This window comes from Pseudoliparis swirei, chromosome 1, assembly GCF_029220125.1.
Source record: "Pseudoliparis swirei isolate HS2019 ecotype Mariana Trench chromosome 1, NWPU_hadal_v1, whole genome shotgun sequence".
NCBI lineage: Eukaryota > Metazoa > Chordata > Actinopteri > Perciformes > Liparidae > Pseudoliparis > Pseudoliparis swirei.
In genome coordinates this window covers 15,255,380-15,269,295 of record NC_079388.1, presented here as the reverse complement: position 1 = coordinate 15,269,295, position 13,916 = coordinate 15,255,380, and the positions used below count along the sequence as shown (strand labels likewise).

The following is a 13,916-nucleotide window of genomic DNA, read 5'->3' as shown; positions in this document are numbered from 1 at the left end:
TAATTAGTTAATTTTTTTAATCGATTGACAGCCCTAGTAATTATCAGTCATTTGTAAACCAGCTTCATTAGTTTCCCCAGAGTGAAAACTTTTCCATCAACATTTGGATATTGAAAGTGAAATGTTTGCATCTAATCATAATCTGCTTTATTGGCCTTGTGTATTCATGGAATTAGTCGTATATCATATACAAATAAACAAAATATAAAAGGCATTAAAGGTCGATCACAAACTAAGCATTAACATATAACTAGTATGTACAATATACATTGAATAAGAACAAGGAATTTGTGATATTGGTGCAGAACGATGGAAACAGTGCAAGTAGTGCAGATTCCTTCTCTAAGACAAATTATGCATGTAGTGAGCAATAATAGCCGTAACACCACACATATCAGTTAATAGAAAAAGTGTTAACAGCAGCAAAGCGATATATATGATAAAAGCAGTAATATAAATAGGACTCGTGTGGGTGTCAGGCAGTAAGCACGACCACGTTCATATATACAGTGCATCCGGAAAGTATTCACAGCGCTTCATTTTTTCCACGTTACAGCCTTATTCCAAAATGGATTAAATTCATTATTTTCCTCAACATTCTACACACAAAAACCCATCATGACAAAGTGAAAACTGTTTTTTGCAAATTTATTAAAAATAAAGAACGAAAACATAACATGTACATAAGTATTCACAGCCTTTGCTCAATACTTTGTTGAAGCACCTTTGGCAGCAATTACAGCCTCACTTCTTCTTGGGTATGATTCCACAAGCGTGGCACACCTATTTCTGGGCAGTTTCTCCCATTCTTCTTTGCAGAACCTCTCAAGTTCCATCAGGTTGGATGGGCAGCGTCGGTGCACAGCCATTTTCAGATCTCTCCAGAGATGTTCAATCGGGTTCAAGTCAGGGCCACTCCAGGACATTCACAGAGTTGTCCCGAAGCCACTCCTTTGTTATCTTGGCTGTGTGCTTCGGGTCGTTGTCCTGTTGGAAGATGAACCGTCGCCCCAGTCTGAGGTCCAGAGCGCTTTGGAGCATGTTTTCATCGAGGATGTCTCTGTACATTGCTGCATTCATCTTTCCCTCAATCCTGACTCGTCTCCCAGTTCCTCCCGCTGAAAAACATCCCCACAGCATGATGCTGCCACCACCATGCTTCACTGTAGGGATGGTGTTGGCCAGGTGATGAGCAGTGCCTGGTTTCCTCCAGACATGACGCTTGGCATTCAGGCCAAAGAGTTCAATCTTTGTTTCATCAGACCAGAGAATTGTTTCTCATGGTCTGAGAGTCCTTCAGGTGCTTTTTTGCCAACTCTAGGCGGGCTGTCATGTGCTTTTCACTGAGGAGTGGCTTCCGTCTGGCCACTCTACCAAACAGGCCTGATTTGTGGAGTGCTGCAGAGATGGTTGTCCTTCTGGAAGGTTCTCCTCTCTTCATAGAACAACGCTGGAGCTCTGTCAGAGTGACCATCGGGTTCCTGGTCACATCCCTGACTAAGGCCCTTCTCCCCCGATCGCTCAGTCTGGCTGGGCGGCTCTAGGAAGAGTCCTGGTGGTTCCAAACTTCTTCCATGTCCGGATGATGGAGGCCACTGTGCTCATTGGGACTTTCAATGCTGCAGAAATCTTTCTGTACCCTTTGCCAGATCTGTGCCTCGATACAATTCTGTCTCAGAGGTCTATAGATAATTCCTTGAACTTCATGGATTGGTTTATGCTCTGATATGCACTGTCAACTGTGATACCTTATATAGAAATGTGTGTGCCTTTCTCAATCATGTCCAATTAACTGAATTCAGCACAGGTGGTCTCCAATCAAACATCTCAAGGATGATCAGTGGAAATAGGATGCACCTGAGCTAGATGTTGAGTGTCATGACAAAGGCTGTGAATACTTATGTACATGTTATGTTTTCGTTCTTTATTTTTAACAGATTTGCAAAAATTTGCAAAAAACAGTTTTCACTTTGTCATTATGGGTTTTTGTGTGTAGAATGTTGAGGAAAATAATGAATTTAATCCATTTTGGAATAAGGCTGTAACATAACAAAATGTGGAAAAAATGAAGCGCTGTGAATACTTTCCGGATGCACTGTATATATGAACGTGGTCGTGCTTTCTGCCCGACACCCACACAATGAGTCCTATTTATATTACTGCTTTTATTATATATATATCGCTTTGCTGCTGTTAACACTTTTTCTATTAACTGATATGTGTGGTGTTACGGCTATTATTGCTCACTACATGCATAATTTGTCTTAAGAGAAGGAATCTGCACTACTTGCACTGTTTCCATCGTTCTGCACCAATATCACAAATTCATTGTTCTTATTCAATGTATATTGTACATACTAGTTATATGTTAATGCTTAGTTTATGATCGATCTTTAATGCCTTTTATATTTTGTATATGATATATGACTAATTCCATGTATACACAAGGCCAATAAAGCAGATTATGATTAGATGCAAACATTTCACTTTCAATATCCAAATGTTGATGGAAAAGTTTTCACTCTGGGGAAACTAATTAAGCTAGTTTACAAATAACTGATAATTACCGTTACTTATTCAGTGCACAAGGCTTAAAAGTACCTTTAGATTACAAATCATAGCTTAGTGTGCAGAGATTGGGTATTTTACTGCCGTTAGACCAGAAAATAAATCAAATGCAAGCAATCCTGTGCAGTCAGGAGGTGGAACCCTCTGGAGCGCAGCAAAAATGCAATAGATGTCATTGCAGAGGCAGCAGAGCAAGTTCACCAGGGACTTTAAAGTTCAAGTAACCCAGGCTAAACCGAGCTCAACCCAGAGCCCCATCTCTGAACACCTTGGTCTCTTCCCAGATTACAATGAACATCACATCCATCCTTGACATTTTAGGGATAACAAAAAAGGCGTGGTCATTTTTGGGCTTTGACCCCAGCAGAGTCTAGCTGACTATCGAGACCTAGCATCTACAGATCACTCACACATGGCATTTTGAAATACATCTTTTAAATAGATGGCACCCAGACAAGAGTGATTACACATGCTGGGCTTCTAGCAGCGCCACACAACCAACAGGTGAGTCAGGACACAAGATGTAAATACAAGAACTTTTATTAAAAATCATCCCAGTGATACCTTAGACACAACATTTTACTGTTCCAGACCCAGCATGGCCCTCTTCCATTTGGCCTCTGTATTAACACTCTGGACCTGCTGCTTGTACGATGCAGAGGAGAGCTGGGGGGCCACGTAGGCCTGCTGCAGAAACGGACGTCGGGTAGGGCTGCTTCTGCAGCAGAGACTGGTGCCGGAGGGTCACGTAGGCCGGCTTCTGCAGCGAAGACGGGCGCCGGGAGACCACATAGGCCCGATGCAGCGGCGGCTTGCCGTCATTAACTTCCTTCTGGTCAGCAGGTCCTCTCAGCCGTCTGATAGCGTAGCCTCCAAAGCGCTGAGGGATCTGATGGGTGGTGCTCGGGGCAACGCCCTGGCCAGAGGTCCCGGAGGCGGGACCCACTCTGCTCGAGAACGGTTTCCGAGCCCCAGTCTGGCCGGGGTTATTTCTCGTGCTCTTATTTTGGAGGGAGGAGAAACGGGAAGGCGTCGACGCTGCAGAGCCATGCCGCGAAGACACCCGTCTAGCGGCGGCGCTAGCTGAGGTTTTCGTCCGGACGGGGATTCTGCGTGGCTCGGCGGCACCCGGGCTGGACGAGCGAGAAGACTTCGTAGAAGTAGAATAACCCGTCAGCCCGGCATCGGCCGTCTGACGAGAGGAGGGTGTGAAGGAGTAGCTTCCTCTTGGACCCAGAAGAGCTTCAGAACCGCTGGACCGCTGGGTGCTCGTACTGCGGGTACCCTGCTGGACTGGCCACGTTCTCGCCTTGCTGGTCGGTCTTTGGGCGTACTTACTCAGGGAACCGCCGCTAGCAATAGAAGCAGAAGGGGCGCTTAAGCTGTTTTGGGGCATCTTGTGCACATTTTCTCGTCTCAACATACTCGTTGGCCGGTTAGGTTTAGACTCCGCGCTGCTCTGCACCAACTTCACCGAATCATAGACACTTTTAGCCGGTTGAGAAATAATCTGTCTGTTGCCGCTAGTCGGAAACCTCTGCCTAGAACTACTGGCAAGGGCGTGTGCGTAGAGGCCGCTGCTCCGGGCGGAGCCGGGAGAACCAGAGGCCCGTCTGAGTCCAGTCTGGGGATCGCTTCCACCATATCCACCGCCCTGCTGCGTGAAGCCAACATACGAGTTGCGGTTTGATTTCTGAGCTGCAAGAGAAACAAGATTATAAATCTACAGATAGTAAATCACACCGATAAAATACAGCGACGTGTGTGTTGCTCACCTTGTGTCGCCCACAGACAACGCACATGCTCTGCTTGAAGCAAGCAAATTAGAAAGATCCTGGAGGGAAAACAAGACAGTCAGTGAGAAATGGTACACCAACTCAACAAACACTGAAAAGAGCGGCAACAAAAAACGTACCCCAAATGAACTCCACAAGCCATTTCTGTATTCCAATGCAAGCAACAGAAACCCAAGCACCCTGAAGCTGCTCTGTATGTGTGTGTGAAGCAGAGAGGTCGCATTTATTGCAACCTGCATCCAATCACTGCTTAATGGGTCACCTGGTGCACCTGAGAGTCAACCAGCCAATCACAGCTGGAGGCTGCAGCACCACAGCAGACCACTGAACACCTCTCAGGACTCAACAATGCAACTTAATCAAGATTGTCAAGTATAAGGAGACTTTCTTTAAAAACAGTGTGATTGTGTGTTCCATGTACCTAATATTGATTAGTATCCTCATGGCTCTTTCTTATGATTGAACGGTGCTTTCATGGTGTTACTCTAACCCTCTGCACAGTAATTCAGATACATTTAAAAATACAGTGTACCTTACTTTATGTTCCAAATGTGATCGACAACTCCCATTGACAACTTTGCTCGCTCATATCTCACATGAGGTTCTGGATTTTGTTCTGATATCACCCATAAATCCATTGTCCTGAAGTCTTTCATCAACATTGGGCTTCATTGACTAATATATTCCTAAAATTGTTCTTGAGACATCCTAAGAAGAGTAATTGAGATTTGTGACGTTCTTAAGCAGATTTGTTCGTACCCGTTTTCTAACCAAGAAGAATCCCATCGTCCGAGTAAAATCAAGGCATGCGCCAGTTGATCGTGATTAACAAAAGCAAATCCTGCCAATCCTCGAAAATCTGAAGACTGCAGGGACATTCATTTCCAGACATATTGAAAAGAAATGCGTTCAGCCAAAAATGCCCAAACGCAAGTCTGAAGGAGGTGGTGCACTGGACCGAAGTTTATTTCACAAGCAAGGACATCTAATTGAAGGTTTCACAGATTTATTCCAGGTAAACGTGATAGAGATGCAAGATAAAGAAAAGTCATTTTTGGTTTTGACCCCAGCCAGAGTCTTCAGAATCTGGCTGAACATTGAGACCTAGCATTTCCAGATGACACGTGAAGTTTTGGTTTCGAGAAAAACATTTAAATTGATCTTTAACACTCCAGATGGCTCCAAGTCGAGAGCGATTACACACATGCTGGGCTTTTACTAGTGCAACACAACCAAGAGGCGAGTCAAGACACAACACAAGATGTAAATATAACAACTTTTATTTAAAAAAACATTCATCCCAGGACCTGCTGCAGCTCACTGATAGCTTAGAAACTACACGTTATGTCCCAGCCTGACGCTCTAACACGAGCCCTTTGGATGATCACTCTGGAGCTGCTGCTTGTTGGATGCAGAGGGGAGCGTGTAGTCCCGCTGCTGAGACGGGCACCACGGGGCCACGTAGGCCGGCTTCTGCAGCGAAGACGGGCGCCGCGGGGCCACGTAGGTCCGATGCTGCGGCGGCTTGCCGACATTAACTTCCCTCTGGTCAGCAGGTCCTCTCAGCCGTCTGATAGCGTAGCCTCCAAAGCGCCGAGGGATCCAATGGGTGGTGCTCGGGGCAACGCCCTGGCCAGAGGTCCGGGAGGCGGGACCCACTCTGCTCGAGAACGGTCTCCGAGCCCCAGTCTGGCCGGGGTTATTTCTCGTGCTCTTATTTTGGAGGGAGGAGAAACGGGAAGGCGTCGACGCTGCAGAGCCACGCCGCGAAGACACCCGTCTAGCGACGGCGATAGCTGAGGTTTTCGTCCGGACGGCTCCCGGGCTGGACGAGCGAGAAGACTTCATAGAAGTAGAATAACCCGTCAGCCCGGCGTCGGCCGTCTGACGAGAGGAGGGTGTGAAGGAGTAGCTTCCTCTTGGACCCAGAAGAGATTCAGAACCGCTGGACCGCTGGGTGCTCGTACTGCGGGTACCCTGCTGGACTGGCCACGTTCTGGCCTTGCTGGTCGGTCTTTGGGCGTACTTACTCAGGGAACCGCCGCTAGCAATAGAAGCAGAAGGGGCGCTTAAGCTTCTTTGGGGCATCTTGTGCACATTTTCTCGTCTCAACATACTCGTTGGCCGGTTAGGTTTAGACTCCCCGCTGCTCTGTACCAACTTCACCGAATCATAGACACTTTTAGCCGGTTGAGAAATAATCTGTCTGTTCCCGCTAGTCGGAAACCTCTGCCTAGAACTACTGGCAACGGCGTGTGCGTAGAGGCCGCTGGTCCGGGCGGAGCCGGGAGAACCAGAGGCCCGTCTGAGTCCAGTCTGGGGATCGCTTCCACCATATCCACCGCCCTGCTGCGTGAAGCCAACATACGAGTTGCGGTTTGATTTCTGAGCTGCAAGAGAAACAAAAGTATAAATACAGCTAGTAAATCACACCGATAAAATACAGCGACGTGTGTGTTGCTCACCTTGTGTAGCCCACAGACAACGCACATGCTCTGCTTGAAGCAAGCAAATTAGAAAGATCCTGGAGGGAAAACAAGACAGTCAGTGAGAAATGGTACATCAACTCAACAAACACTGAAAAGAGCAGCAACAAAAAACATACCCCAAATGAACTCCACAAGCCATTTCTGTATTCCAATGCAAGCAACAGAAACCCAAGCACCCTGAAGCTGCTCTGTATGTGTGTGTGAAGCAGAGAGGTCGCATTTATTGCAACCTGCATCCAATCACTGCTTAATGGGTCACCTGGTGCACCTGAGAGTCAACCAGCCAATCACAGCTGGAGGCTGCAGCACCACAGCAGACCACTGAACACCTCTCAGGACTCAACAATGCAACTTAATCAAGATTGTCAAGTATAAAGAGACTTTCTTTAAAAACAGTGTGATTGTGTGTTCCATGAACCCAATATTGATGAGTATCCTCATGGCTCTGTTTTATGATTGAAGGGTGCTTTCATGGTGTTACTCTAACCCTCCGCACAGTAATTCAGATACATTTAAAAATACAGTGTACCTTACTTTATGTTCCAAATGTGATCGACAACGCCCATTGACAACTTTGCTCTCTCATATCTCACATGAGGTTCTGGATTTTGTTCTGATATCACCCATAAATCCATTGTCCTCAAGTCTTTCATCAACATTGGGTCTCATTCACAAAAATCTTCCTAAAATTGTTTTTGAGACGTCCTAAGAAGAGTAATTGAGATTTTTTGGATTTTGGATTCAATCTATTGTCATTGCACAGAGTACAGGTCCACATGCAACAAAATGTATTCTCTGCATTTAACCCATCCTTAGTTATTATGAGCAGTGGGCTGCAGTGATGCGCCCGGGGAGCAACTGGGGGTTCAGTGCCTTGCTCATGGACACTTCGACTTGCAACTAAAGGGGAGAGCGGGGATCGAACCGACGACCCCCTTACCCCACTGAGCTACAGCCGCCCCTGATTTGTGACGTGTTCTTAAGCAGATTTGTTCGTACCCGTTTTCTAACCAAGAAGAATCCCATCGTCCGAGTAAAATCAAGGCATGCACGTGATTAACAAAAGTAAATCCTGCCAATCCTCAAATAACTGAAGACTGCAGGGACATTCATTTCCAGACAAATTGAAAAGAAATGCGTTAAGCCAAAAATGCCAAAACGCAAGTCTAAAGGAGGTGGTTCACTGGACCGAAGTTTATTTCACAAGCAAGGACATCTAATAGGTTTCACAGATGTATTTCAGGTAAACGTGATAGAGATTGTAGTGTATTTTGCATTACAGCTATTAAAGGTAGCCATAAATATAGATATGGGCCCAGAGGCTCGCAAGGTTTCTGTGGTGAGGAGCCTTCGTGTGGAATGAGATCATGTGGGGTGGGGGCTATAAGCCCGCTCGTAACCATTGCCAGCCTATAGATTCTAACATGAACGCCTCTTTTCTTTGTCTATATAACCTGTTTAAAAATGCTTGATCATTGGACTTTCTCAATTCGATTCCTGAAAGTCTCCAGTCGTTCTAGGCGTCTGTTTAGACGCGTTTTCTTTCTGAAATAAAACTGCATTATATCAGCAACAAGACAGTGTCCGCGGAGATCTTTTCATCACCAACATTCTTCATCACCTCGGCCGACAGAAGATTATACAACAAGATGCAAGATAAAGAAAACTGTCATTTTTGGTTTTGACCCCAGCCAGAGTCTCCAGAATCTGGCTGAACATTGAGACCTAGCATTTCCAGATGACACGTGAAGTTTGTTTAGAGAAAAACATTTAAATTGATCTTTAACACTCCAGATGGCTCCAAGTCGAGAGCGATTACACACATGCTGGGCTTTTACTAGTGCAACACAACCAAGAGGCGAGTCAAGACACAACACAAGATGTAAATATAACAGCTTTTATTTAAAAAACCATTCATCCCAGGACCTGCTGCAGCTCACTGATAGCTTAGAAACTACACGTTATGTCCCAGCCTGACGCTCTAACACGAGCCCTTTGGATGATCACTCTGGAGCTGCTGCTTGTTGGATGCAGAGGGGAGCGTGTAGTCCCGCTGCTGAGACGGGCACCACGGGGCCACGTAGGCCGGCTTCTGCAGCGAAGACGGGCGCCGGGGGGCCACGTAGGCCCGATGCTGCGGCGGCTTGCCGACATTAACTTCCCTCTGGTCAGCAGGTCCTCTCAGCCGTCTGATAGCGTAGCCTCCAAAGCGCCGAGGGATCCAATGGGTGGTGCTCGGGGCAACGCCCTGGCCAGAGGTCCGGGAGGCGGGACCCACTCCGCTCGAGTACGGTTTCCGAGCCCCAGTCTGGCCGGGGTTATTTCTCGTGCTCTTATTTTGGAGAGAGGAGAAACGGGAAGGCGTCGACGCTGCAGAGCCACGCCGCGAAGACACCCGTCTAGCGGCGGCGCTAGCTGAGGTTTTCGTCCGGACGGGGATTCTGCGTGGCCCGACGGCGCCCGGGCGAGAAGACTTCGTAGAAGTAGAATAACCCGTCAGCCCGGCGTCGGCCGTCTGACGAGAGGAGGGTGTGAAGGAGTAGCTTCCTCTTGGACCCAGAAGAGATTCAGAACCGCTGGACCGCTGGGTGCTCGTACTGCGGGTACCCTGCTGGACTGGCCACGTTCTCGCCTTGCTGGTCGGTCTTTGGGCGTACTTACTCAGCGACCCGCCGCTAGCAATAGAAGCAGAAGGGGCGCTTAAGCTTTTTTGGGGCATCTTGTGCACATTTTCTCGTCTCAACATACTCGTTGGCCGGTTAGGTTTAGACTCCGTGCTGCTCTGCACCAACTTCACCGAATTATAGACACTTTTAGCCGGTTGAGAAATAATCTGTCTGTTGCCGCTGGTCGGAAAACTCTGCCTAGAACTACTGGCAACGGCGTGTGCGTAGAGGCCGCTGCTCCGGGCGGAGCCGGGAGAACCAGAGGCCCGTCTGAGTCCAGTCTGGGGATCGCTTCCACCATATCCACTGCCCTGCTGCGTGAAGCCAACATACGAGTTGCGGTTTGATTTCTGAGCTGCAAGAGAAACAAGAGTATAAATCTACAGCTAGTAAATCACACCGACACAAATTCAGCGACGTGTGTGTGTGTTGCTCACCTTGTGTAGCCCACAGACAACGCACATGCTCTGCTTGAACTAAGCAAACTAGCAAGATCCTGGAGGAAAAACAACATCCAGTGAGAAATTGTACACAAACTAAACAAATACTGAGAAGAACTGCACTCAGACTTACCCCAAATGAACTCCACAAGGCATGTTCTGTGTTCTGTGTTCAACGCTACAACAACCCAAGACGCTGCTTGCTCTGTGGGTGCAGCAGCATTTATAGCAACCTGCATTCAATCGCTCCTGATTAACAGGTGCCGGCTGGTATAGTCTGACTCTCAGAAAACAGTGCTGTTGGAGCTATTTATTTTGACATTACTATTTAGTTTTATCGTAAAGTAATATTGATTATTCATTACTTATTTAGGTTATATTTTGATATGTTAGAATAACTTTTTTCTTATAGTTTAGTTTAGTTCATTGTGATTTAAATTGATTTATTTTTAGGATTCACTGATTGGGTAACACTGGGCACCTGTGGTTACATGTAGATGTGGGTAGACACAGGACCAGCATGCACCAGGGTGGCATATGTTTTTTTTTAAACCAGCACAGAGAGGAAGTGTCAGCATTTTGTTTATTTTTTTATTTTTGTTTAGGAAATAAATGATCAGAATAATAACATACAGAAAATTGACTTTTTTTTTTTTTTGGCTGCGTCAACTCCGACACCCCCCACGGTGCGTCAGTGGCAATTTGATTTTTAGTTTTATTTGATTTCTAAAAACAAATGGCCACTTCAAGTGCTGTTTAATTATCGTATTGCCTTCCATCTCTCTGTTTTTAAATCACGTGTTCAAATAGAAAGAACTTTAGGGTAAAAGCTTTTGCTAGTTTGCTAGAAAGAGCTTTTTCACACATTCTTTCCCACTTTGTCACGCTGATATGTCTCCCGTCTGCATCCAGCCTGACCTTGAGAGAGATCGTATTAGTCTTGACGGCCTTGTTAATATTATTAATGATCGCTCCTGTGCCCTCTGACGCTGAATAGACCCAGGCGGCGCGCTGCGGTAACGATGCAGTCGACCCTAACTGACAAACAACACATCGAGATCAGCGTGCTTCCAGCTTCTGTTTGCAGGATATAAATCACACGCTGGAAAAACCAACGGCACAATCTCCTCATCGTGCATCCTCATTTCATTTGAATGACGTTTAAACAGCAGCGAGGAACGATAAAGCACAAATTCGCAATGTCATCCTCGCATGTGAGCGTGGCGTCGTCAGCTTCCTGTGTTTATTCGAACTGATCTGGGACCAGGTCAGACGCGCCGCGTGAGAATGACCTCTCGCCCCGTCGGTGACGCACACGCACGCACAGAGACGCACTCCCTGGTCGTCTGGCAGGTGTGAGACTCTTCCTTCCACACTGAGCTCGGTCAATAATGTTCATTAGTGGCACTGCCCCGCTGCCCGAAGAAGAGCGATGCAACGAGACGACAAAAGAAAACAGACGCTACTTTTCCCTAGAACTGTACGGGCCTTCATCAGGTACCCTTCTTGAACCCGGCAATATTAAAAATGTACAATCTTGTGTTTCATCTTTCTGGCACTTGAGTGTTCAACATTCACACCGGCGCGTGAGCCACAGCAGCCGAAGCAAATTTCCTCCTCTCCGCCGAGTGACACCGTCGCATGCGATGACCAGATGAGCGTGGTGGCTTAGATCAAAGACACAATTTCCTGTGAGAGGAAATAGCTCAGAGGATTGTTTCTCAGGAACAGTTTCCTCCCTTCTGAATTCTTTTTCCATTACGCTTATCAACTTTCATATGAGCGGCACGTAAAAAGCAAGTGGAAGTCCTCCATTGGAATCAGGAGAAGCATTCCGGAAATAAATAAATAAATACAAATAAATAAATAAATGAAATGCTAGCAATGCGATGGAGTCCCCCGCACACTCTTACGAAACCCCGGTGGTTAGCTAGCTACCATCGTGAATATGGAACTATCAATAGCCAGAATACACGGTGCTAAAGAAAAACCATCCTACCCTGGTCCACGGCTTTAAGCAACATTCAACAATATATATAATTGTAATGTAATTGTAACATAATATAATACATTCCCTTTTATAATAGCTGGAGATGTATTAGGGGGGTGGGTGTCGCCAACAGTGGGAGGGGGGCACATTTACATTATGTATGTGAGTGTGTATGTACTGGGGTATGCAAGTATGTGCATATATATGTCAATATTTATGCAGGTTTTTGCATGTATACCCGTATTTATATATATATATTCATATTTATTATTTTTTATATTTTATTTGTACTTGTTATTTTTATGTTTTTGTCTGAATACCATTATGTACGTACAATGTGTACATATTTTTCTTTGCATGTGCATATCTCGAAAACCAATAAAAGATTTGATCACAGAAAAAAGGAGAAGCATTCCGAGTATAAAAATAAAGGAAAACATACACTAAACATGGGAGGGTAACATCAATAAAAAAGACAAATGAGTTCTATTCATCAAAGTAGGCCACTCTGTTCCCCTTGCGTATGAAGTCTCTTTTTTCAAATCCAAATCTTCCGGCTTCACGTCTCACATTTCCTGCCACGATGCTGCTCTCCCCGGAGCAGATAGTTCCTCCGATGAAGGACATCCGCTGTTGGATCTGCACTGACCTCTGACCCGTCCACAAGCAGAAGACGCGCTCATTGGAGGAGCCTCTCTCTCCGGTAAAGGTCTCACAGAACTCACGAGCTTCCCGCAGGGCAAGATGTATTTTTAGCCACTAAGGGGGAGCGTGATGGAGGAGAAGGGCAAATGCAGCATCGCCATCTAATGCATGTGCAGAGCTGTGCAGGACGCGGGGGACATCGTGATGCAGGCGGGCACAGCTGGAGGCCGTGTCCACGCTGAGCCCCTCCAATCTGGAAACACGTGTTTTTCTCTTTATTGTGGCTCGCCGCCCACACGAAGCCGATCATTCCTTTACTGTGGTGTCATTTAACAAATGTTAAAACTCAATGTTTACCTCCTAGTTCTTTTGGGTTTTTACACTGGTGTATGCAACTACACTTTTGGTCATATTTATGTTTTAAGAATACCACATTCTATATTATTTAGCACAATTAGTATTATTTATTCTGCCCATTTTTAACACTCATTCATAGATTTTATTTTTCAGAATTAATATATATTAATGTATTGTTTTCTATTGTAGTATACATACTACATGTCAACATATTTTCTTTCTTCCATTTTTCTATATTTATTGTCATATTGTCCTACATTGCACTTATTTTTACATAAATAATTATATTTAAATGTTCTCTATCATATTTATATATATTGTCAATCTCAATTGAAACAACTGTAACCGAAACACATTTAATAAAGGGATTAATAAAGTATTTCTGATTCTGATTCCCTCATCGCCAATTCATTTTTTTCTGGATGTACATTTTTGAAAACTGCTCTGGAGTAATTTCCTTAAACTTTGACATTCTATAAAAACTATTTTCCACATGCAGGTTAATACACATTTGCAGTTAGTATTTGCAACAGCAAGCTGAATGTTGTATTGAGCCAGAATGTGTGTGTGTGTGTGTGTGTGTGTGTTCATAGTGATAAAGGAACTTGTCACCCAGTGCAACAGAGTTGCTTATTGATTAATTTTTGGACAACAATGAAGCTCCATGGCAGCGAGGAGGAAGACGTCTTGCCAGTGTAATTATTTTAGTTGGGTCTTTGTTGACAATAACATAACACACATCTCACATGCCTGGCTCTATAACGCTGAATTCACAGATGTGCCCCCCCCCCCCCCCCCCTAGTTGGTGGCAGTGAAAAGAAAGTGTGAAAAGAACATTGACATATTCTCACCTTTTTAAATTGATATGATGGCAAACTGGTTCACAGTCACTTTCCCACTGACACCTCCAGGCTCAGATGACCTCGTCTAAGCGAGGATGCCATAGACCCGGTCCTTAATTCAAA

The 13,916-nt window shown here is 45.5% G+C and overlaps 3 protein-coding genes across 3 annotated transcripts; all 3 read right to left on the bottom strand.

The window, feature by feature from the left end:
* Window positions 1-3,158: 3,158 nt before the first annotated feature.
* LOC130196316 (uncharacterized) lies at window positions 3,159-4,772 on the bottom strand. Its single transcript, XM_056418346.1, has 2 exons — window positions 4,344-4,772; window positions 3,159-4,266 (listed from the first exon to the last, which is right to left on the bottom strand). Exon 2 carries the CDS (start codon window positions 3,989-3,991, stop codon window positions 3,194-3,196), a length of 798 nt encoding a protein of 265 aa, XP_056274321.1. The 5' UTR covers window positions 3,992-4,266; window positions 4,344-4,772; the 3' UTR covers window positions 3,159-3,193.
* An 856-nt stretch (window positions 4,773-5,628) lies between these two features.
* On the bottom strand, window positions 5,629-6,959 carry LOC130196100 (uncharacterized). Its single transcript, XM_056417968.1, has 2 exons — window positions 6,830-6,959; window positions 5,629-6,754 (listed from the first exon to the last, which is right to left on the bottom strand). The coding sequence occupies exon 2, from the start codon at window positions 6,477-6,479 to the stop codon at window positions 5,727-5,729; it is 753 nt and encodes a 250-aa protein (XP_056273943.1). The 5' UTR covers window positions 6,480-6,754; window positions 6,830-6,959; the 3' UTR covers window positions 5,629-5,726.
* A 1,777-nt stretch (window positions 6,960-8,736) lies between these two features.
* Window positions 8,737-12,049, bottom strand: LOC130195292 (uncharacterized). The gene is made up of 2 exons (XM_056416747.1): window positions 9,957-12,049; window positions 8,737-9,874 (listed from the first exon to the last, which is right to left on the bottom strand). Exon 2 carries the CDS (start codon window positions 9,597-9,599, stop codon window positions 8,835-8,837), a length of 765 nt encoding a protein of 254 aa, XP_056272722.1. The 5' UTR covers window positions 9,600-9,874; window positions 9,957-12,049; the 3' UTR covers window positions 8,737-8,834.
* Window positions 12,050-13,916: the final 1,867 nt, after the last annotated feature.

What these genes read in the sequence shown, in the direction of transcription:
- LOC130196316 (XM_056418346.1), bottom strand. Translation starts at nt 3,991, where the DNA reads ATGTTGAGACGAGAAAATGTGCACAAGATGCCCCAAAACAGCTTAAGC.
- LOC130195292 (XM_056416747.1), bottom strand. Translation starts at nt 9,599, where the DNA reads ATGTTGAGACGAGAAAATGTGCACAAGATGCCCCAAAAAAGCTTAAGC.
- LOC130196100 (XM_056417968.1), bottom strand. Translation starts at nt 6,479, where the DNA reads ATGTTGAGACGAGAAAATGTGCACAAGATGCCCCAAAGAAGCTTAAGC.